This window comes from Cricetulus griseus, chromosome 4 (assembly GCF_003668045.3).
Source record: "Cricetulus griseus strain 17A/GY chromosome 4, alternate assembly CriGri-PICRH-1.0, whole genome shotgun sequence".
Lineage (NCBI taxonomy): Eukaryota > Metazoa > Chordata > Mammalia > Rodentia > Cricetidae > Cricetulus > Cricetulus griseus.
The window spans coordinates 81,549,859-81,574,221 of NC_048597.1; the positions used below are offsets into that span (position 1 = coordinate 81,549,859).

The 24,363-nt window shown below is 47.8% G+C and overlaps 2 protein-coding genes across 5 annotated transcripts; one reads left to right on the forward strand and one right to left on the reverse strand.

Moving 5' to 3' along the window:
* The first annotated feature begins 71 nt into the window (after nt 1–71).
* Cpsf4 (cleavage and polyadenylation specific factor 4) lies at nt 72–14,676 on the forward strand. 4 transcript variants are annotated; one of them, XM_027413622.2, is made up of 8 exons: nt 74–267; nt 2,582–2,632; nt 5,367–5,519; nt 7,660–7,755; nt 8,275–8,368; nt 9,394–9,466; nt 10,928–11,098; nt 13,786–14,676. In XM_027413622.2, the coding sequence occupies exons 1-8, from the start codon at nt 165–167 to the stop codon at nt 13,852–13,854; spliced, it is 810 nt and encodes a 269-aa protein (XP_027269423.1). In that variant the 5' UTR covers nt 74–164; the 3' UTR covers nt 13,855–14,676. The 4 variants fall into 4 exon arrangements, with proteins under 4 accessions (XP_027269426.1, XP_027269423.1, XP_027269424.1 ...); XM_027413623.2 differs by having other exon boundaries at nt 75–267; nt 11,003–11,098; XM_027413624.2 differs by having other exon boundaries at nt 75–267; nt 11,006–11,098.
* Nucleotides 14,677–15,878: 1,202 nt separating this feature from the next.
* On the reverse strand, nt 15,879–22,452 carry Atp5mf (ATP synthase membrane subunit f). Its single transcript, XM_027413630.2, has 4 exons — nt 22,317–22,452; nt 18,970–19,077; nt 16,706–16,822; nt 15,879–16,051 (listed from the first exon to the last, which is right to left on the reverse strand). Exons 1-4 carry the CDS (start codon nt 22,327–22,329, stop codon nt 16,023–16,025), a joined length of 267 nt encoding a protein of 88 aa, XP_027269431.1. The 5' UTR covers nt 22,330–22,452; the 3' UTR covers nt 15,879–16,022.
* Nucleotides 22,453–24,363: the final 1,911 nt, after the last annotated feature.

Consider the following 24,363-nt stretch of genomic DNA (forward strand, 5'->3'; position numbering starts at 1 on the left):
TCTGAATAGGGGGGAAAAAGGACTGGCGCGGGCTCGGGAGCTCCCGGCATCCCTTGCGGGCGGCGGCGGCGCGGGCGAGGAGGGGACGGCGGAGAGCGGTGTGAGGTGGGGAGGGCAGCTAAGAGACCTGAGGGGGACCCGGGCCGGAGGCCGCCGCCGCCGCCATGCAGGAAATCATCGCCAGCGTGGACCATATCAAGTTCGACTTGGAGATCGCCGTGGAGCAACAGCTCGGGGCGCAGCCGCTGCCCTTCCCTGGCATGGATAGTGAGTACGGGGCCCGGCGGGTGGGCGACGCCGATGCTGACCAGGGTCTTTCCAGCCCTGGGTCGCGGGACCCTCACCCTGGCCCAGCTCCTCCTCTTCCGTCCTGGGACGTCCCCTTGTCACTGGAACTTTCCTTGGATCCTTGATCCTTGGGGACAGCAGGACCGTGTCGGTTGTTCCAGTAGTTCTTTAGTGAACGCGTGTTATCCTGAAGAGAACTCCCGTCTCCCACACTGCTCCAAGTAGAGCAAAGCCCTAGAATGTCTCCCACTTCCACCTCTTTGAGCGCTCCTTTCTTACTTTCGTCAGAACTGGGTGGTTAGTAGACCTTCATTCCAGGCTTACTTGAGTCTTGCCTTACTCCTGGGAACTCCTTCCTTGTTTTGGAATTGTTCTTTTTTTTTCTCACTACTCCACCTCCGGGTCTTTTGTCCCAACCCAAGTCCCTGGGGGAACCCTTCCCCCTACCCTCTTTAGATGGTTTTCCCATGCTGGTGGGATAGCTTACGTTTTGGGGAGCCGCTCCAATTCTGACATAATCTGTCTTTGACCGGGTCGTTCTTGCACACACATTATGCCCACTCTTAAACAGTAGGCGTTTGCTTGACTTGATGGCACTACCTTGAGACTGTGGGACAACATAGGTGGGGCAGCTCTTTTCCTCCCACTCTACTACGGATCCACAAGCCTGTGGAGGCAGGCGCAGTAGTAAGCCCCTCACTTGTCTTTTCCCTTGGAGAGCCAGGGATGTGCATAGCATGGGTACCTCTCCAGCTCAGTTCCAGACTTGCTGGGTTCACTTTTTTGTGGTTGTGTTGTGTCAAAGCCCAGCAAGGCTACAGACCCTCCTTGCTAGTCCCTGTGATGATGCTCTTTGAGAAATGTACTTATCCATCCTCCCCATGACTGGGTTTCTGACCTTAAAGAAGGAAGCAAGACTAACTACAAAATAGAAAGATCACAAATACTCTTAGATAATATTTTGTTTCATTTTGCTGTTGAGATGACTTCATGTAGTATAGCTTGAAATTCCTTATGTAGCCAAGGGTGACCTTGAATTCCTGATCCTCCTCACCTCCACTCCGAGCATCTGTAGTGCTGGGGATTGAACCTGGAGCTTTGTGCATGAGTGTCAGGCACTGTACCAACTGAGCTGCATCTCCACCCAGCCTTTGTTTTTTCTTACTTAATTGTTTTTGTGTTTTCAGGCAGTCTGGCTATATAGCCAGGCTGGCCTAGAATTTACTGTGTAGCCCATGCTTTTCTTGAACATGAGATCTTCCTGCCTCAGTTTCCTTCTCCCAGGTACTGGAATCACCAGTGTACACCATCATGCCCAGCAACATCTCTACATTTTACTACTTTAAATGTGACCTAGCAAAACCTGCCTGCTTCTGTGAAGCCACTGAATCTCTTGGAAGTTAGCAAGAGGAGGCACTTGAGTGGGCCTAATGAATGCCATCTCCTGTTTTCATTTTTTTAAGTTTATTTTCTGAAAAGGCACAGTGATGAATCAGTGAAAACTGTTTATGAAGCCAAGAATTGTTTGTTCAACAATCACAGCTGGTGAATTTCTAGACTCAACAGAATAGATGGCCCTGGACCCTCTGGCTGCCACCACATCCTGACTTTATAGTTTTACTGCTCTCCCTGAGCTGGCTGCACCAGTGGGGATGAAAGGCTATGCTCCTTTGTAATTCCATGTGAACTATGCATATTAATGGCTGGCCTACTTCTCGGTCTTCACTTACATTCTTTCTACTGGGCTAGTGTCTCAGAGGCACCTGCCTGCTCAGGAATCTGTCCCTGCTGGAAGGCATCATCTACTCATTGTTATGTCCTGTGAGACCATTCATTCCCTCCCTCTAATGTACCTGTAAATTAACCCTCCTGGGAGGTCTGTGCTGGGGGTAATTAACTTATTTCTGTGATCTTGTGTTTTTTCTTGCCTTCTCCACCCACTCTTAAATGTCTTGGAAGCTATGGGCTTTCAGGAGGTTCTCAGAAAGAACAATGATGTTTAGTCCCACCATACAGGTTTCACAGGTTTGAATGAAACAAGTGTGTTTGCTTTGAGACAGGGTCTCACTGTATAGCCCTAGCTGATCTGGAACTCAGTATGTGGACCAGGCTAGCCTAGCACTCAGAGATGCACCTGCCTCTGCCTCTTGAGTGCTAGAACTGCATGTGTATGCCACCATGCCAGTCATGGGCTTTGTGGGTTTTTCTAGCTCCCTACACCCTGGATTAAAGGTCTTAAGAACCTCCCATTGATACCTGGCTTTGGTTGGTAACTGGTTCTTTTCTTTTACAGAGTCGGGGGCTGCTGTCTGCGAATTCTTTTTGAAAGCTGCCTGTGGCAAAGGTAAGAAATTCTTGACTTCCTCACATCCTTCCTGAGGTACTCTACTTTGTCCCCTATCAAGATTTACAGGCCACCATGTATGTGCTTATATTGCTTTCTGTATGTAGGTGTCCCTAAATTAAGCTGTGGCTTAGATAGGCAAGGAGGATGATGGACTACTTTATACCCAAAACCTAAACACAGATCGAGCCTGCCTAATTTAGAGGCTGTCTTCTTGTGTCACTTTTCCTCCTCAGACAAAGGGGACATAGAGGCTTTCAGGAACTTCTCATAGTCCCAGAATTACATGTAGCAATACCCAGTGTTTGAATACAGACTTTTTAAAAATTGCAGTGTGTACAAGCTATTCCTCAGTGGCTTCTTAGTCAGACTCCATCACTTTCTTCTGGGGTATTGTTGACACTAACCAGACCTCCACAGAGGCTATGGGAGCCTGACTATCCATATATAGGTATTAGTGAGCACGACCTTATGGTCATGCATACATATGGGCATTTTTTCCCCTCTGGGAATTTATTTAGGAAATTGTATTTTAATCAGAAGTTTGAATAGGGAAGACAGGCCCAGAGCAAAGGGATGGTTTGAATGGGTAAATTGGTCCAGTGAATTTGCACTCCACGGTGTAGTTACTTGCTGTTGAAGCAGAAGACTTAGAGGTAAATCAAATAGTTTGACTTCAAGGTTTCTTGTCAGGACATCATTCCTTCATTGTGTTCTGATGTCAATCCCACAAGTTGGCTCAGCTATTCTTCCTTCTGACTATTATGTAGCTTGATTGGCAGGCTGTTGTTTTTTCTCAAACTTAAGTAAAACTGTCCTTGACTTCTTTTTGAGTCCATTTTTAAATTCTTTTATTAATGAGACTAAGAATCCCACAAGGGAACCCCAGCTCCCCAGATAGTTGCACATTATGGGGTGTAGGTGAAGCCACGAGAGCCCGTTCAAATGGGTAACAAGGATTTATTAGAAAACACTCATGGAGGGGCTGAAGATATGGCTCAGGGGTTAAGAGCACTGACTGTTCTTCCAGAGGTTCTGAGTTCAATTCCCAGCAATCACATGGTGGCTCACAACCATCTGTGATCTAGTGCCCTCTTCTGGCACTTACTGTATACATGATAAGTAAATAAATAAATAAATCTAAAAAAAAAAAAAAAGAAAAGAAAACACTCATGAATACACAACAAGGTAGATAGCTTCCATGGTGTTCTGTTCCAGTAGTCCTGTCTCCTACCACCACATGAGAGAGAGTGACTGTCCCCCTTTTTAAAGGGGGTCACAAGCTCTACCCTGAGGCCGGTACTCCAAGTCTGTTAGTGGAATGAATTCCTACAACAATGGGGTTCCTGAAAATCCCCTGGGAACATGGCACCCATCTTTTGCTACAGAGCGATCCTTAATTTATGGTACTATAGCTGTCCCATAGCTGCTAGCCACATACATGTGCTAATCAATTAAAATCTTTAGGTATAGTTCTTCAGTCACACTGTTAACTCAGATGCCCTGTAGTCACAGAGGCTAGTGGCTGCTATACTGGATAGTAAAGATGTAGAGCATTTCTTACCACTGTTCGCAAAAGTTTCTTCTGGGCAGGGTTGGTCTTGTTTTTCTTAGACATAGCCTTATTCTCAGCAGACCTTTCACCATCAGTTAAAAGCCCCAGAGGATGGCTCTGTCCCATCTGGGTGGGACACATCCTGGTGCTGTTTGTTTGTGTCACATCTCTTCAGTTATAAAGTTAATCTTAAGCCGGGCATTGGTGGCACACGCCTTTAATCCCCAGCACTCAGGAGGCAGAGGCATGCAGATGTTTGAGGCCAGCCTGGTCTCCAGAGAGACTGCAGGATAGGCTTCATAGCTACACAGAGGAAACCCTGTCTCGAAAAACAGAAAAAAAAAAGTTAATCTTAATCTTCAGGCACTTTTAATAGGACATAGCCTGCCTGGAGTCCAGGCTTCTGCTCATGGCCCTCTTTGTCCTGTAACGCTTACTCTTTTATCCCCCTTCCAGGTTTTCTATTTCTAGTACCTGTGTACCACTAGAACTTTTTTTGTTGTTGTTTGTTTGTTTAAGGAACCAACTAACCCCTGCCAAGGGTTTGTTATGTATCTGTGAAATTGTGACATGACATTTTGTTGTTTTGAGACAGGGTCTCAATATGTAGCTCTGACTGCCCTTGAACTCCCTATGTTTAAGGACCAGGGTGACCTTAAACTCAGTGAGATCCACCTGCCTTTATCTCATGGGTGCTAGAATTAAAGGTGTATGCCACAAAACCCAGCAGCATTCTAGTTGTGTTTTTCTGAACTACTTTAAACTCAAATACATGGCTATTCAAATATATAGTGGGGCTGGAGAGATGGCTCAGGGGTTAAGAGCACTGGCTGCTCTTCCAAAAGACCCAAGATCAGTTCCCAGCACCCATATGACAACTCGACAACTTGCAACCATCTGTAATGCCAGTTCTAGGCAATCTGGCACCCACCCCTCCACCCCCCACATACACTTTCTGGCCTCTGCAGACACCATAGACAAATGTGGTACAGAGTCAGGCAAAACACCTGTACACCCATAAAATGTAGTGTTTGCTGGTATACTGCCTAAATCCATATTGCCTTCTCCAGAGACACTGCTGCTAGTTTCAGGTGGTTCAAATTGTAGGGTGATAGCTCTTTAGCTTCCCCTAGGTTTATTTCTACCTGAACTTGTATATCTCTTCACTTTTCTTGGCAGGGGGCATGTGTCCATTCCGCCACATTAGTGGTGAGAAGACAGTTGTGTGCAAACACTGGCTAAGAGGACTGTGCAAGAAAGGGGACCAGTGTGAGTTCTTACATGAGTATGACATGACCAAGATGCCCGAGTGCTACTTTTACTCCAAGTTCGGTAAGGCACATAGAATCCTGGGAGGCTCTGCTGAGAGTCAAGCACCGGGGGCCCAAGTGGCTGGCTTCTCAGGGCCTACTGTATCTCTCTGTTCCTCCCATCTTTCCAGAACTTGGGCAGGGCCTGGCAACCTGAGCTAGTTCTTCAGTAAGGGGGAGTTATTGTTCTCTGTAATAGCTACATGTCCCTGTGGCACTTCAAGGTTGAGAGCACTTAGGGATATTGTGACTAAGAAGGGTCCCAGTGAGCAAGCAAGGAAGCAGACTTTGTCTCTGCTCATGGCAGCCTTACCCCTACAATCCATGGTCGCTGATCACCCCAACCCGAGTTTCTTCCTTCTCTGGGAGTATGATCCTAGGCAATAGCATGCCTATCTCGGCAGTCCTCATAATAATCAAGTCTGGGGCTGTCTTCTGGTGGGAGTGAACCTACTCTTCCCATGAAACTATGATTGCTTTGAGCTCTGATTAGAGATCATGAGGCCCCTACTGGTTGAAGTGGCCTGGATGGAGAAGCGGGAGCAAAATGGAAGTGGTAGGGCTGGTACAGAACTTAGTCCCCAGGGGCTCTGCTCTGGTCTGCTGTTAGTGGTGTTCCAGGAAGCTCTGATGGTCAGCCCAAGGGTTTCTGTGGCCCCAGACCCTCTACACTGCCAAGAAGAAAGTCAGAAGGCTTCCAGAGGGTATATGGTGAGCTGAGTACTGGGTATGTGTTGAACTTTCAAAGCACTGTTACCAGAGGAGATACTGGTTGTTCCAGCATCTCAACAGGCTTGGTGTTTGTTATTATTATGGGTTTTTGTTTTGTTTTGGGGACTGCCTTGCTCTATATTGGTCTGTAATTTACTATGTAGAACTGGCTTGTCTTGACTATTCAGTGAACCCCCTACCTCACTTAGTCTCCCAAGTGCTGGGCTAACAGATGAGAGTCACCATGCCTGGCTTTGGATGCTGGCACCTTAGTTTTTTTGTTTTGTTTTAATGACATTTATTTATCATTGGTAATAACTCTTGTTTTGCTTTGTTTTTTGAAGGAGTATAAGCTGAGAGGTCAAAACAGTCAGAAATAGAATGAGAGCTTCCTAGCTCCCTGCCTTCTCAAGCTTGTCCCATTTGTCACATCTGTATCACTAACATCTCCTACCCTGTGACCCATAGCAGTAGGGCCCACCCTATGTAGGCTGTCTTGGGGTATCCTGTTTTTCTGCTGGTGACCACAGTCCAAGCATGCTCCCATGTGTCTAATGGCTCCTTTTCTTACCAGTCCCTTGTAGAGCAGTCTGCCTTGTGTAGATGCTGCTGGCAGATGGACAATACCCTTCTGTTGAGGATCCTCTCCCTCTAGGTGTTAAAGAGACAGACCTTTTGTTGCCTGCTAGAGTTTTGCTCTAGTGGCCCAGAGTCAGATAGTTGACAAACTAGGGGATAATAGAGAATTGGTCATGGGAAATGCTGTGTAAGATATGAATAGAGGTAAGACATACCTCAGAACTAGTTTCAGTAGAGTGATCTGGGAAAGTCCCAGAGGGAAGTCCTGACCTGGAGGCTAAGAAAGGACTTCCAGTGGCTGAGGATTGGTCTTAGGCAGCAAGGAAGCCATTGTGGCACTAGGTCATAAGCAAGCATGTGGGCTGGTGCGTTCCTCTATACTGTAGGTAAATGTGAGCATTGATTGCAGAGGACAGTGTAGAGGTGCATCCTCGTGCTGGGGTCCAGCACCTGATGCCCCTGTGACATGCTGGTCCATACGTGTTATCTTCAACAAGGCTTACCCATACTACTGCAGAGACCCAGCCTTTAACTCCCAAATAGTTCTAGTATTTCTCCTAAAAGTTAGAGGTCCTCAAACCTTCTCTGTCAGCTCATAGCTGTAAAGAGTCAGCAGAATAGTGATTTCCTGGTCTCAGTGGATGTACTTGAATATCTAGTCCCCTACTTGGAATACCCCAGGCTAAGCTGCACTAGTACCCTCTCAGCGGCAGTGATGTATGTGAAGGCAGAACTTGTCACAGCCCCACAAACTATGCCCTCAGCTGGTATATGAGCAGGCTGGTCCTAGACTCTAGAACCACCTGGTCTCTTTGCTTTGGGAGACAGTCATAGCACCGTTCCTGGAAGCTACATGCCTACATTTCCTGCAGGGGAATGCAGCAACAAGGAGTGCCCCTTCCTGCACATCGACCCTGAGTCTAAGATCAAGGACTGCCCTTGGTATGACCGCGGTTTCTGTAAGCATGGTAAGTGACAGGCCTCCTCAGGCCCACCTGATCCCCAAAGCTACCAGATGATCCTCTTGGGGCATCACTTCCCCTGTGCTTCCTGGCTCAGTAAAACCTGACCCGTGGCCAGTGAGGCTATTTATTATCTATTCATTTGTTTTCCTTATGGCAGGGTCTTACTGTGTAGCCCAAGCTGGCTTTAAACTCAGTCCTCTTCTGTTGGTTTCCCAAGTGCTGGGATTTCAGGTGGATGTTACCATGCCTGGCTATGGCTATTTTCCTACCCTTCATTTCCCTCGAGCCTCCCAAGGAAGCTGTGAGCAGGTGTTCCTGCTTGCACTTTTGATGAGCTCAGCAAGGAAAGGCTGGGGTGCTGCCCACTGTCTCCTGTGAATAAGACAGGAAGTCAGCATTTGAAGCCACACCCTGGCTCTCTGTACTTCTGGAAGTCTGAGCTGGGCTCTTGACTGGTAGTGGGACACTTAGGCATTGCCTCACTGAAGGAAGTCTGAATGGCCTGAATGCTGGGCTTTGCAGGTCCCCTGTGCAGGCACCGGCACACTCGGAGAGTCATTTGTGTGAATTACCTCGTGGGATTCTGCCCTGAGGGACCCTCTTGTAAATTCATGCAGTGAGTATATCCTGGTACCAGCTCTACTGCTGCGCTCTGGGTGTGTCCTAGGTGCAGCTGGGTTTGCTTGAGTCTCTGAGTGGTGTCCACTCTCGGGTCTGGGTAGGTCTGGGAGGTAGGGAGGAGCCATTCCTATATCTGCTGCTGCTGCTGCTGCTTCTAGAGCCCAAAGGCTGCTCTGCCTGGCCCACATTTAACCTTCTGTAAGCGTGGGCCATTGGCAAATCTGGTGGAAGCTATGGGCCCTGTGTTCCAGAACAGTGCTCAGACAATATCCTTTATGGGAATTAGAGATTTACCTGTGTTGGCCCTGAATTTGTTGTTCCATATGTAGTAGTTTATGAACCACAGGCAGGTGAAAGAGAAAGAATGGTCGTTTCCCACATACAAACTCCTCAGGTTCAGGGCTCAATCATTGATGTTGTTGGCAGGTGGTACCTGGTCAAGTGCAGAGCAATTTGGACCTCTGGCGCTGGGCTCTTCTCTTTCCACAGGATTAGCATCCTTCTAGTTCATAGCCTTGACCTTGAGAGTCTAACTGGGCTTCTGTCTAAAGTGACATGGGGACTGAAGAGAGCCTTCGTTCCACTACTGCTTTGGGTCACATTACCCAACTTGCAGCAGTTGTGTAGTTGTCTGGTTTGTCTTGTGATCCCTACCTTACTGAAGGCAAGTGGCCAGTGCTGCTACTGGTTTCTGCTCCTAGATAAAAGCCCTGGAACTTGCATCTGTTCCAGGGATGCCTGCTTGTCACTGCGTGCTTCTGTACATTGTCAGGAGGCTCTGGCACTCCAGTTAGACCGCATGGGGAAGGGACTTCCATGCATGCCTCCTTTCCTGCACAAGTACCAGGATGGCCATTCCTTCCTTTAGAACAGATCTTGCCCAACGGCTCCATCATCAGTTATTGTGCCAGTCTCACCCTGTGTCCTAAAGTTTGGATTGTTTTGCTCAGAGGGTAAGCGTGGTTTTCCAAACACCACCTGGTCTATTTCCTCTCATACACTGTTGTCTTCTCTGGTCAGCCCTAGATTTGAACTGCCCATGGGAACCACTGAGCAGCCCCCACTACCACAGCAGACACAGCCTCCAACAAAGGTATTGTACTCTTGTTCCTCCCTGGCCACAATGGCCTATAGAGACAGTCTCATTATCCACTCAGTGTGAGGTCTGCTGTAAACTCCACTGGGGGACCTTGTGAGGAAGGCAAAGTGGGGAGGCAAGAAAGAGGCGATGTACCCTCTCACTGCAACAGAAAAATCAGAGAAAAGCAGTTTGCTTGTTTTAGAAATGGAGGACAGCAAGCCCCAGAGCAGGTGGAAGATGGGTCATGTAGCAGAATCACCTTAAGAATGGGATTATACAGCTGTGAGTTAGTGCTTTCTGCCTTGGGAATTGTGAGCAAGGGCACAGGGGCTGGGCCCACATTGGCTGTTCTTGCTTCTGAGCCAGAACCTTCCCTTTACAAAGGAGGAAACATGACCTCTCAGAGGGAAGGATTTACCTGATGGGCCAAGCTGTGGCAGTAGCCAAGCAGTGGCAGAAGTAGGAGCATGACCAAGGTTGACTGATAACTGGCCAGTGCCAGCATGGCTCCTGTGGGGATTATTGTCACCAACAGGAATAAAAGACTAGGTAGCCCCATAATCCAGTCAGTGTTTACTCCTAAGCACAAGGAAAAGAGGGAAATGCCATGGATAAATGGGGATGTACAGTAGTGCTCAAACCAGGGCCCCTGGGCTTGTTGACAGGTCCAAAGGGCTGGCTTGCATGACAGGTAGGGCCTTCAGCAGGCCTCTATATAAGCTAACTGCCCTTCTGAAGCCTTATGACTTTTAAGTCAGGTGCCATGTCCCTTTTCAATCCTTCCAGTGCCAGAGCCTGAAATGGCCTGCACAGGACCTCCCACCCCCTTCAGGAGATGGCGGCACCAAGCAAATCAGACTTCCTGAGGAAAGCCAGGCAGTCCGTGGCACAGGTGCAGCTGATTGCCTGGGGGGTTCCTAGCTCTAGCCTGACATTTCCTGGCTCAGAGCCAAGATCCCATCTGGTTGGAATGCCTTGCTTTGGAATCCCTAAGAGCCCCACTCCCCTTTCCCATGTGACTTCCTAGAGGAGGGCCCTCTCAGTCCCTAGACTGCAGGCCAGTGTGTCAGGCTCCAACTGTTTTTCTGTGACTGTTGCTCGCCGTGTAGGCTGCTAAACATCTGGCTGAACCAAGCGTTCATCCTGACCTGAAGCTAGAACCTCAGAAACAAAAGTAAGGCCTGATCATGCCCTCACCCCACTGCCCAGAGACTTCCTATTGTCTCTTTCATGTTTTCTTTTCTACTTTTAGTTCTCGTTTTTGTGTGTCTGCATGGTGTTTTTCGAACAGCAGCTCCTGCCATCATCACCAGAACTTTCTTTTCGGCCCACTCTCCTGGGGCAGGCCATTGCAGAAGCCCTCTTCCTGCTGGTCATGCAGAAGAGGTCCTGTTCTCCTTTTTTTCCGTCCCCATTGGTAGTCCGCGTGCACGTGTTTTCCGCAGTAAAACCGTGTTGTGTAACTCTTTCCAGCAAAGTAACAATCCGCCATTACAAAGGTCGTCCTCCTTGATCCAGTTAACGAGTCAGAACTCTTCTCCCAATCAGCAGAGAGCCCCGCAGGTCATTGGGGTCATGCAGAGTCAAAACAGCAGTGCAGGGAACCGGGGACCCCGGCCGTTGGAGCAAGTCACTTGCTACAAGGTGAGTCCTAGGGGTATGGGTCGGGGGTTATTGGAGGACAGGGCAAGGTCTTCACTTAGTGGTCATTCCCTCACTCCTCTGAAGTGTTATTGCTGATTTGAAGAGTAAAGGTAGGCCACTGTGGTGGGTGAGTCACCATCATAATTACTGCTCTGCCAAGACAGAGTGGAGGAAGGTACACACATGCTGTTGAATGGGCACTGTGCTTTGAAATGAGAATTTCCATAAAGGGTAGAACAAAATGGGGATGCTTCAGGGTAGAGTGATATTCAAAGCAGCCTGTGTGTGCATGCCAAAGGAACAGGACAAAGCTTTGGGCCCACAGTGGCAGGAATTGGATAAGGACACACCCCAGCCCATACAAGAAATGAACTCTCAAAGCCGGGCGTTGGTGGCACACGCCTTTAATCCCAGCACTCGGGAGGCAGAGGCAGGTGGTGAGTTTGAGACCAGCCTGGTCTACAAGAGCTAGTTCCAGGACAGCCTCCAAAGCCACAGAGAAACCCTGTCTCGGGGGGAAAAAAAAAGAACTCTCAGTGACAGGCAGAGAGTCTCATGAGAGTTTATAGTTGCATACTAGACCTTACGTGAGTTTGGGCTTGTGTTTACATCTTTGTTGAGAGCTAAATAGTTAAAATCTTGAGGGTGTACCACTGCCATCTGACAGGAACATGCCCACTCATGCTCTGGGGGATGTGTCTACAACTAGACTTCCGAAGGATAAACTTGTGATTAAAGAAAAAAAATCACACAACCTGCTGAGAAATGTTCCACATGTTGAGTCAGCAGTGACACCCACAGAACTAGATGTATGAGGACTTCAGATGTGGGGGGGGGGTGTCTCAGTGGGTAAGACGTTTGTTTTGTGATCATGGCGACCAGAGTTTGGATGCCTAACATCTATACACATCCCAGGTGGGCATGGCAGCTTGCCTCTCCAGCTTATTAGTGAAGACAAGATCCTGGAGCTAGGTGAGCCAGTCAGTGATCCCTGGGTTCATTTGAGACCCTGCCTCAGTAGAGAGAAGGAACTCTGTCACTTTGGGGCCTCCACACATAGGCATAAGCATGCACATGCACAGACAAATGCATAAAAAATACGAGAGGGAGTAGCTACACGTGCCCACATACCTGCACTCAGAGCAAGCCTAATCTACATGACATTCTATCCTCTTTCTTTGTCATATAATAGGCTCATTCCATGGCTTTGCACATACATAACCACAGCTTATTTCACCAGGTCTGTTAAAAGACAAATTATTTATGGCTTTTGTTCCTAACGGTAGCACTGATTTGAACACTTGGGCATTAGTTAATTCTTGTCTGATGTCCACTGTCCTTTTTGCTGGCTGTTTGTAGTCATAGAATCCTCCTATACAATGGCCTTAGGTAAGGGCATGGCCTAGGGTGGTGCCACACAGCCAAGCGTTGTTTGATATCCCGTTCTATCCCAGAGAAGTTTGTTTGGGGGAAGGAAAAGCAAGCATTTAAAGAAAACTCAAAGCAAAAGTGTGTGGATTCAGGTGCCCTAAGGTCGCCGACTCCATATTTCCTCTCCAGTTCCTCTGACTTGCTGAAGCTGGAACCCAGTAATTTCTCAAAGAGACATCCTAAAGCAGCTTAGCTGTCATGTTGTTCCCATCTAGCACTGTGCAGCAGTGTCTCCTCTGTGAAGCAAACATTCAGGTCCTGAGACTCTTAACAAGACGGGGCTAGGTATACTGCCCACTACCACAACTGTGGTGCACTGTCTTTTAAGAGTCTACGTTCCCTGGGACCAGCTATAGAGACAAGACCTGGAAGTGGGGCTTTCCTGATGGTCATATCAGTCTAAGAGCTAACTGGCTGCTATCTAGACCACTCATCCACACAGAAGCCACATCTGAGTGGCACATGCCTTTAAACCTAGCACTTGAGAGCCAGAAGCAGGCAGACCAAGGCCAGCCAGGGTTACATAGTGTGAGACCTTGTCTCAAATTAAAAAAAAAAAAGAAAAGAAGAATCAAAAAGAGAAAGTGCTAGATACTGACAGATTGCCACTACGGATACCAGGACTGAGTTGGCGTGGTCATGGGGACTTGGTGGGGAATCAGCACAGAGTTGTGGTCCCTTGTAATCTCCTGCCCATTGTTCACTGCTAGACCAAGGCTGCTGTTCACTTGTGGATAATTGTCTTTTGAGGTGGTACAAGAACAGGCACTACAGAAGGGCTAAGTTAGGGTTAGTGATAGCTCTGTCAGGTGACACAAAGGACTGTCAGATTGCTCTGGCCCTGTGATCAAAGCCTGTCGTTCAGATAGCTAGAAATGTATACAAGATCCAGGAAGGAAAGCTTCAGACATAGCCCACCCTCAGTGTTCCCAGCAATGGCTCCCCGAATTGGGGCAGGAGCCTGGTGGCTTCTGTCGGGTTGGTCCCTCCTGTCTTTTCTAGGAACCCCAGATGTTGGCTCAGAGGTAAGGTGATTGGCCTGCCCTGTGGAGGGGCAGGTGGGAGAGCTCTTTGGTGCTATGGGAGCCCCTGTTGGGCAGGCCTGAGCCCAGTGCAGGTGTGGTGGGGCTGGGGAACTGCTCCCAGGTCAGCCTCATTGCCTCTTCTGAGCTTCACAGGCTGTAACTAGGTGGGCACTGCCTTAGATAGCATCCCAACTCTCATGCTTTTCTCTTTCCTTCCCCTCTTATTCCCAGTGTGGTGAAAAAGGACACTACGCCAACAGATGCACCAAAGGGCATTTGGCCTTTCTCAGTGGACAGTGACAACAGCTGGTATCTGTGGAGCAGCCTGAGAGCCCTGCTGTTGGGAACAAGCACTTAGCTGCTGAATGTAGTGCTGGCAGGACTGGCTAGAGCCGCAAGCACACCTGCCAGGGCTCATTTTGAGGGGCCATGTCTGTCCTATCATTTTGCTGTAATCTTTTTTTAAAGAAGGAACATGTGCTTCAGTTGGGTCCCTTGAGCCAGCTTGCTTGGACATCAGTGCCTCATTTTTTGGACTCCGTGCACACTGCCCTCTTGGGGAGAGAGAAGTTGGGAAGGGCTGTGCTTCTTGGTCCTGTGTGGAAGATGGCTAGCAGTTCCCCTCAGGGCCTCATTAAACACCAGCACCTGGACAGGATGGGTGGATCATGTGGGGCTGTGGCCAGGCCAGCCTGCTTTCTCCGTGTCCAGCTGAAGCCTCAAGCTGTGCCTATGAATGTGACTTGAACAAGGGAGCGCTTCCAGACAAACTTGGAGCATCTACTGCCTGGCCTGGCCCTGGCTCTTTAGAAGTGTCAGGATCCCAGGCTGAGCTGCTTTTCTGGGCTTGCTTTCTTGTGGAGACCTGCCTGACAGTGCTTCGGGCACACCTTCGGTCAGTGCTGCAGACCACCTTTAACTAGCTGACCCAGGTGAGCTGCGCCTACCTCCTGCCAAGCAAACTCTGTGCTGTCATTCAGACCCCTGTGGCATGCAGAGGCCACCCATCCTTGAGCCTAGAAAATGTGAACCCATCACCTGCAACCTGCTGGGCAAGTGGGCCTATCCAAGTTCAGTTACAAGAATACTTTTTATGAAGTTGATTAAAAAGCTTGTTTTTTAGCCTATGCTTCATTACTTTAGTGACTTCTGAGGAACTTCCCTTTTAGCGGGTATCAATCTCGTAAAAAGAAGTCACTGCTGCTGGGAAGGGACTTTGCATGATACCTCATGTTACCTTTATTGATACCTAGTCACCCAAACTAGGCCTAGTTCAATCCCCATTCATGTTGGCTCTATGCAGTGTATATTCTCCATTCCTCTCCTCCACTCCCATAAGGAATTGGTAGCTTGGCCTTAAGTCTTATTGAAGAGGCAGGAATTGGGAGTGCTTCAGGGAGAGTGGTGAGCTTGCAGGCTGGCACCTCTTAACATTCATCCCAAGGCTTCAACTCTAGCCATTTTACGTGTATGCTGGTGGTCCTCATGCAGAAAGGAAGGGTTGGAAGATGTTCAGGCTATCCCCAAATCCCTTGCATTGTTAAGGTGTCTAGGTGTAGGTTAGAGAGATGGCTTAGTAGTTATAAGCACTGGCTGTTCAGTTTGATTCCTAGCAACCACAACCATCTAACTCCAGTTCCAGGTGATCTCATACCCTCTTTTGCCTTCTGTAGTAGGAACACAAATAATGCAGCTATATATGTAAATATATAGAGAGAGACAAATACCCATACACACAATAAAATGTTGCTAAGGAACCAAACTGTAGTTAAAAGCATTTGCTGCTCTTAAAGAGTACCTGGGTTCCATTCCCAGCACCCATATGGCAGCTCATAACTAACTACAGTTCCAAGGGATTCAATAACCTCTTCTGATTTTCATGGGTGTCAGGTATACATGAAGGGAAAAATACTCATGCACAAAATTTCTTTAAACAGCCAAGCATGGTAGCCCACATCTTTGATCCCAGCACTTAAGAGGCAGGCTGATCTCTTAACTGAGCTTAGCCTGGTCTACTTAGTCAATTTTAGGACAGCCAGAACTAAGTAGACCTTGTCTCGCCCCCAATTGTCATGAGTCAGGGGCCATGCTTTATGTTGTGTCTGCCAACCAAAGGCCACAGCACCTCTAAACAGCCACAGTGCTTATGGCATGACAGGCCTATAGGCAGTTGAAACCCCAGATGACATGCTGCCCCACGGTGAGCTGGGACACAATCCCAAGCACACATTGGTATGCAAAGCTCACAGGTTTCATGAGCCAAAGGTACTGGGTTGTGTGACAAGGGTACAGGAGTACAGAACAATGACTACATCAGGCAGGCAGTACATGAACCAGTCAGGCACCTTTTATTGGATACTAGTTCTTAATCAAAGTTTGAAGACTCAGCCACAGTTAAATTCTTCATGGATGGGAGTGGGACAGGCAATTATGCTCAGGTGTGCAGTGCCCTCCATGGTGATCCTTCTTCAGTGGTACTTGCGTCGACGCTCATGTTCTAAAGTTATGAAAAAAAAAGTCTCCTATCATGTGTTCCAGTGATGGCAGCACGCCACAATCATGTGGATCCTTCCTGTACTTTTCTTTCTGGTGACTGAGGACCTGCCATCTGGCTAATTTCTTCCCACATCAGATGGCTACACTGGTCCCTTAATAGCATCTCAACCATAAGTGTTGGCCAGGTCCAATGAGACTGGCAGGAGCTGGTGCTGCTATGAAAACAGCTGTGAAACCTGGTCAGAGGCTGATGTTCCCGGTCTCCCATCAGGCTTCACCAGCCAGGATCTGAGACTGAGGAACAGCTGTGCTTTGCCAGAGCACTATACAGACACTGGATCATACTACTCAACTTACTGCCTTCTTCACATTGGCTGCTAGGAGAATAAGTCAGCTTTCAGCATTGTATATTATGCTCCCCAAGCACTAAACTTTAGCCTAATTCCATCTCATTTTCCGTGTTCCTTTTGCATAAGCTCCACACTTAAAACCATGTCATACATGCCATATTACTGTAACTTCCTCTCAGGTGGAAGATCAGAAAAAGGGGAATCTTAAAGCTCCACTTCTGACATGGTGGACTGCCACATCTAACAAAGCCAGCCAACACCAGCCTCCTGGGTAGGAGGAAGCTGAGTCATGCCACAGCACTTACTGAGTTCCTTGTAAGAAATGCAGTAGCTGAAAACCACGTAGGCTGCCAGCACCATGTTAATCCCCGAGATGCTGCCTTTCCGAACGTTGATGTACTTGTTGTAATACCGGTCGTAACCTGCAACAGAGGAGGTGCTCATGCTAATGTTTCTGACAATGTACAGTGGGATCCCTGGGGCTCTGACAGCAACTCACCCTACACTTACTGATGATGGTGGACAGACAGCACAAATGTCCTATGTAGTTCTGTCTTCATGACCCAAGACAAGACTAGCCCCAGAGCTTTTTTTTTTTTTTTGGGGGGGGGGTGTTTCAAGACAGGGTTTCTCTGTACTGTTTTGTAGACCAGGCTGGCCTTGAACTCACAGAGATCCACCTGCCTCTGCCTCCCGAGTGCTGGGATTAAAGGTGTGAGCCACCAACACCCAGCTTTAGCCCCAGAGTTTAAGCCCATTTAACAGGGCATCTACACTTTCTTTGGCTTTAACCTTGTAGACTTGGCTCAGCTTGTTAATCTTTGCTCTTCCTTCACTCCCACCTCCAGCCTGGGGACCCTCTTATTCTAATTCTGCGCCAGATTCCAACCCCACTAAGGGCCACTTCACCACAGCCACCTAGGTTTACTAAGGCCTTCATGACAGCACTGGGTGCCTTAAATATAAGCAGCCACGTGACTCACCAGAGAGGGTATAACATACTCTAGTGAAGAAAAAAAAAATGACATGAGCCAGTGCACTGTGTGTAAAGGCAGAATGATCACAAGTTCAAGGCATCCTCAGTTACATACTGAATTTGAAGCCTGCCTATTTGAGACCTTCACATAACAAACAAGGCACCTCACAGGTAAAGGCAGGGGGATCTAGAGTTCAGGCTAGCCTGGTCTACAGGATTTATGCCGACCATGGCTATATGGAGAGATCCAAACAACAGCAACAAAACAACAAAATGGAATGCTTTGATAGGTATTAAAAGTTTAAAATAGCTAGGATTGCCCGGGAGGAGGTATGAGCATAAGCCACGTCAATTTCCTGGACAGCTGTAAATAGACATGGGGTAAAAGGCAGAATATTCTGAGGGCACAATTGGAGGGAAAGCCAAGTCATAGGATTAATAGCATAGGGTGGCCAGATTAGGAAAATGGGCATCCCTGAGGAGGCCAGAGGCCATGCATGACTCCATCAAAGATCTGACCAGTCCTGTACTTAACTAAGTGCACTGGCCTAATGGATGTGCATTTTGAAATGTTTTAGAAAGGGCTTGAAGAAGGATGAGCATGGTACAGCCTAGTGACCATCATGCTTCAAACTCATTCTCTTCTCAAAGAAGTTTTTTTATTTGTTTGTAGTTTTTCTTTTTGAGACTAGAGTCTCATGTATCACAGCCAACAAATCTGGTATATAGCTAAAGGTGACACTGAAATCTAGGACCTTCTGCCTCCAGCTTCCTAGTGCTAGAATTACAGGTGTGTGCAAACACACCTGGTTTTTTCAGTTTCCTCCAAGACAGAGGTGCTGATCCAAAGCAATAAAATTATTTTAAGCTGGGCATGGTGGCACCATTACTTAGGAGGCTGAGGCAGGTTGAAGGAAAATTCAAGACTAGTTTGAGCCTACTAGCCTCAAAAGACACAAAGTATTTCCTAGGCTGAAGCATCTCAGAGCTCGACTTTGTTGTTTTATATGTATACATACAGATGGTGTGTGCACTCTCACTCACAGATGTGAGAGAAAAGGGTGTGGAGGCAGAGGTCGGCGTCAGGTATCTATCTCTCTCCACCACGTTTTGAGACAGGGTGGCTCACTGAACTTGGAGCCGACCAATTAGCTAGACTAACTAGCAGCCAGTGAACACCTGTCTCTGCTCAGTGCTGGAAACACAGATGCGCACTGCTTTTAACATGGGCACTGGGAATGCAAACACAAGTCCTCATGCTTACACAGCAAGCACATTACATACTGAGCCAATCCCCTTGCCCCCACAGTCAGCATTTGTTTTGTTTCAAGACAGGGTTTCTTTGAATAATAGCCCTGACTGTCCTCAAACTCAGAGAGATTCAGGCATGTGCCACCATACCTCCAGCTTCACAGTCAGCCTGTGATAGGTTCATGCAAACACAGAATCAAGAGTTAACTATCACCATCGCCCCCTCTACAAAACCATCAAATCTCAAGACAGCAAGGCCTTTATTGCCTAGATTAACTCACAGCAAAAAGAGACCCGAAGACTAGAGTATTGCTTTTGTCTTCACACCCATAAGACACTGACCTCTCTGAAAGGCTCCAACGATGCCACTGGGTGTGAAATCCCGCATCAATATCCAGTTTGGCAGCTCTCCAAGTTTAACCTGCATGAGCTTCTTCTCCTTCAGAGGCACTGAAAGAAAAACAAAAACACAGGATAATCCTTCAGCAACACAGATAGCCCTCTTTTATGTAGCATTTCAACTGTCCCTGCAGGTATAGGAAGTACACAGATGCTGCACGAGTCATTTTCTCAATAAATATATCACATCAAAACCACTACTGTAGGCATAAGCCTATGGAATAGAGTGGTTTAGCAAGAGCTTTGAATATCAAGGGCTGGAGAGATGGGTCAGCAGACAAGAATTCAGGACCTGGATTCAATTCCCAGCATCCCATGGCAGCTCATAACAGTCTGTGATGCAGGACCAAACTCTGGTCCTCTAGGATAATAAATGTTCTTAACCAGCAAGCTAGCACTGCTTTACCTTATTTAGTCATCACACAGAGTTAACCATTACCCCACTGTGAGAGGAACCCATACACTAGAAGGAAACAAACCTCACAACTTGTCTCCATGCTCTGGAAGCCAATCTCAGGATAGGTCTGTCTAACCCCTGGGTATCTGTTCTTAAGAACACCCTAGTGTATGTAAAAGGAGAACTGACTCCCACAAATTGTTCTCTGACTTTCATATGTACGCTGTAGCATGCATATGCTTGCACACACAAAACCTTGTTAACAAAAAATATTTTTTTAAAAAGCTGAGCATGGTGGTACAAGCCTTTTATCATTCTGGAGACAGGTAGGCATATGTCTGTGAATTCAAGGTCAGCCTGGTCTACACAGTGAGTTCCAGGACAGATAGGGCTACTACAACATAGGGAAAAAAAAAAATTAAGATTTATTTTTTGGGGGGTGGGGGGTTTCAAGACAGGGTTTCTTTGCGGCTTTGGAGGCTGTCCTGGAACTAGCTCTTGTAAACTAGGCTGGTCTCGAACTCACAGAGATCCACCTGCCTCTGCCTCCTGAGTGCTGGGATTAAAGGAGTGCCACCACTGCCAGGCTTAAGATTTATTTTTATGAAGTAGGAGAGATGGTTCAGTGGTTAAGAACACTGGCTTTGGGGCTGGAGAGATGGCTCAGAGGTTGAGAGCATCGACTGCTCTTCCAGAGGTCCTGAGTTCAATTCCCAGCAACCACATGGTGGCTCACAACCATCCGTTATGAGACCTGGTGCCCTCTTCTGGTGTGCAGATATACATGGAAGCAGAATGTTGTATACATAATAAATAAAATCTTTAAAAAAAAAAAAAAAAAAAGAACACTGGCTTTAGGTTCAATTCCCAGCACCCACATGGCAGCTCACAACTGTCTGTAACTCCATTCCAGGGGATTTGACAACCTTACACATACATACATGCAGGCAAAATATCAATGTACATAAAATAAAAATAAAATCACTTATAATCGAGAGAGAGTCTTGCATTGTGGGCCAGCCATTTTGTTCCATTACCTTTGTTTCTTAAGACAGGATCTCTCTCTATAGCTCTGGCTGCCCTGGAACTTGATATGCAGACCAGGCTGACCTTGAACTCAGAGATCTGCTTGTCTCCTAAGAACTGGGATTAAAAGTAGGTGCAATAGTACAATACCTGGAAAGTTGTTTTCTGACCTCTATGGATCTTCTTGTGTGCACACCCATGGACGGACACACACACTCTCTCTCTCTGTCTCTCTAACACACACACACACAGAGGAACATATATGCTCATGTGCTACCATGCCCTGTTTTTGAGACAGGGTCTTACATAGCCCAAGCTGGAATTAAACTTGTTGCTGTGTGCCATGATGTTATTGGATACCTTATTCTGCCACCTTCCAAATGCTAGAATCACAGGTTTTATGTGGTGCCAGGGGTAGAAGCCAGGATTTTGTGCACACTGGGCAAGCATTTTACCAACTGAACTGTAATTCTACTACCCACCCCCAAATACCTTTCTTGAACTAAATTTTTTTCATTTAAATATTTTTGGTTTGAGACACTGAATTGCTATGTCGTACTGGCTGGCCTTAAACTCATAGCAATCCTCCTGTCTCAGCTTCCCAAGTGCTAGAATGACAGTTATGCCTCACCACCTCCAGCTAGCTAAGTGTACTAAACTGTTTAGTCCTTAATCAAAGGGCTCTTCACACAAAAAACTTCAAGCTGGGCATGGTGGCACATGCCTTTTAATCCCAACACTCAGGAGGCAGAAGCAGAGATTTCTGTGAGTTCAAGGTCAGCCTACATAGTGAGCTCCAGGAGAGCCAGGACTACATAGCAAAACCCTGTCTTGAAAAGCCCAAAACCAAACCAAACCAAACCAAAAACCCCAGCTTCTTCACGCTCCATTTTTAGACGCCACATTGCTTCATCTTGCCTGGCTGAGATAAAGAACTCAGAAACAAGCTGAGTATAGTGGCATAAGCCTGTAATCCTAGCACTCAAAGACCGAGACTAACACCGAGGCTGCAAGTTCAGGGCCAAGCTGAGCTACACAGGGAACCCTGTCTCGAAAGGAGGGGGGTAGACAACCGTGAAATGGCTAGGTGAATACTGGAGTTTCATTCCAGGAAGGAGAAGCCACTCCTCAAAGTTGTCCTCTAACCAGCTGCACACAAGCTCCACCACTCCCTTGGTCCTACCTAGACACACATCATACACACAAATATGTAATTCCAACAGTGCACGATGAATGAGCGGCAAGATTTACACGCGCCTGTTAAGGGAACGCCTGCCTGTCTATCTCAAGGCCATCTTTGGGAATTCATCTCGGCCGCGCCAACCTAGGTCTGCATCCCAACTAGGCTCTCAGGAGTTGTGACCTTGAACAAACAGGTCACCTCAGCAGGCATGTTCAATGGAAGCGTGTGTAACAAAATGTGCTGTTGGGAACCATCCTAGGCAACTGCCGCTCCCGAACCTTAATTTGAACCTCAGCTCTGGGAAGGGCAGGCGCTGCGGCGAGTAAAAGTTCAAGTGCCCCCGTCTGTGTCGCAGGAAGAAAAAGCGCTTATTCCTCAGCGGAGAGCCCAACAAATGGTTCCGCAGCGCGTGTGCGGGCCGGGAGAAGCCTCTCCAAGCTGCCTCGGCCCTGGACCGCCGCGCCAGGCGGTGCTCAGCGGTCACTCGCCTCGGGGTGCACTGAGGAGGGCGCGCAACGCAGGGCCTCAGAGCAAGTGTCCAGCGCGCCTCAGGCGAGGCCGCGGTGATGTCCCCGGGAGAAGGGCAAGTGTCCCCGCAGTTCCTTCTCAACCCACTGTGGCCCTGAATCCTGCGCACAACTCGGGCTTCCAACCCCGCGGCCTGGCGAGAGCCAAAGGACTCACCGAGCGACGCCATCTTGCAGTTGCGGTGTCCGCAAAAGCCAGCGGAGCGCGAGGGCTGCTGGGAAGGGAGTAAGCGCCGCTGCTGAGCGCACTGGGAGCAGAAGCTCGCCGGAAGTAGGTCGCCCCTTCGGTAGAGCGTACAAATCGAGGGTGCCTTGAAGGGGAGGGCAGCTCCTTAGAGAGTAGAGTCCCCACGGACTCTGCATTTTAGGACCAGATGGAAGAAAAGGACAAAAGGGACAAGGGGGTCTTCTGGCTTTTTATCCTCTGCTTTTGGATTTGTTATGAGAAACGAGGGGAGTAGGGGTGTGGCTCAATCCTGAGTGCTCAAGGCTCTGGTTTCATTCCACGCTGAAAAGAAAAAAGAAAAGCCGAGAAGTCTTGAAGGCAGGAACATTTCTTTCCCTCCCCAATTCCTTTTACCCGCTATTCACCGGTCTCTGACCCCAAACTCCTTTGAAGTTCCACTTATGATGCTTAAGTGATTTCCACGATGATTGCAAAGACTGACCTTCCAAAGCTCATAAAGGTTGTTTATCTGACCAACAGAAGAAAGTTCAGGTTCAAGCTGTGTTGAGGCCAAGGTCAGGCTACCACAGGCAATTATCTTACTGCTAATTTCCAATTTGGGGCTTCGAACTTGCTTCCAGCCTCAGCATCTCAAATGTTCGGATTACAGGTGTGCACCACCTGTATAAACTGACATGACCGCTCCCTGGTATGATTAAGGTGAAGGGTTTATTTTATTTTTTTATGTGTATGGGTATTGCCTGCTTGTATGTCCGTGTACCACATGCATGCAGGGTCCACAGTGGTCAAAGAGGGCATTGAATTCCCCTGGAACTGCAGTTGTGAGCGCTTAGGTGGGTACTGGGAATCGTGGATTCTTTGGAAGAGCAGCAAGTGCTCTTAACTGTTCAGTCACTTCCCCAGCCCCCATGGGGGAAAGGTTTTTATTGTAGCAGAGAGGGGGGGGGGTTGAAGAACAGCCAGAGGCATTTGGAATAATCCAGAGTGGAAAGAGAAAGAACAGACTGAACATGGCCAACAAACTGGACATGGTCAGTGCTATTTGTGACAAAGAGGAAAATGGCAGGGGATAGAGAATAGAGAAAACAGCAAAGCCAGGCTGTGGTGGTGCACTCCTTTGATTACTTGGGAAGCCGAGGTGGATCTCTGAGTTTGAGGCCAACTTGAGTGAGGGTAGCCAGGGGTAAAAGGAGAAATGCTGTTTCAAAGAGAGAGAGGAGAGAGAGAGAGAGAGAGAGAGAGAGAGAGAGAGAGAGAGAGAGAGAGAGAGAGGAGTGAGTGAGAAACAGACAGAGGGGGAGAGAGAGAGAGAGAAGCAGGAACTGGACATAGAGAGAAAACATCCAGAATAGTGGGGCTATAAGGAGAATGAATAGCTGGGGGAAGAGCCAGGGAGCAGAAGGGAGGCTAGAGAACATAAGAGCCTGGGTGCTATATCATGGACTTTGAAACTGGTAACAAATACTGATGATACTGAGGGAGCCTGGAGGCCAGCAGGTGCTTTGATATGTTGATATACACCATACCATATGCCTCATTTGCCAGAGGTAAGGGAATGGACTTCTTTTGGCAAAGGGAAACTAGCTTCACAAGTTCCTTAGGAATGCTGGTTTATCTAACTGCCAGAAATCCTTTTATAATCTAGGTTGAGCTCATTTCTGGATATTTGGAATGCCCTTTGGAATTTGGTGGGAAAGCATTAGGGAAAAAGAAAGTGTTCCAAGCAAAAGGGACTGTAGCAAGCAAAATTTACTGGGGGCTGGGGTTCTGGTCAGGAGTGGCACATGCCTTTAATCACAGCACTTGGAGGCAGGAAAAGGTGGAGCTCTGAGTTCAAGGCCAACCTGATCTACAGAATGTGTACCAGGGCAGCCAAGGGCTACACAGAGAAATCTAAACAAACAAACACAAAGAGCAAGAGAGGAGCCTGCTTCAAGGGTCCCATTTATCTACTGCTTTGTGTTTATGTATATAAAGGATGAATCCATTACATGGCCTCCACAGAGTTGTTGCTAAC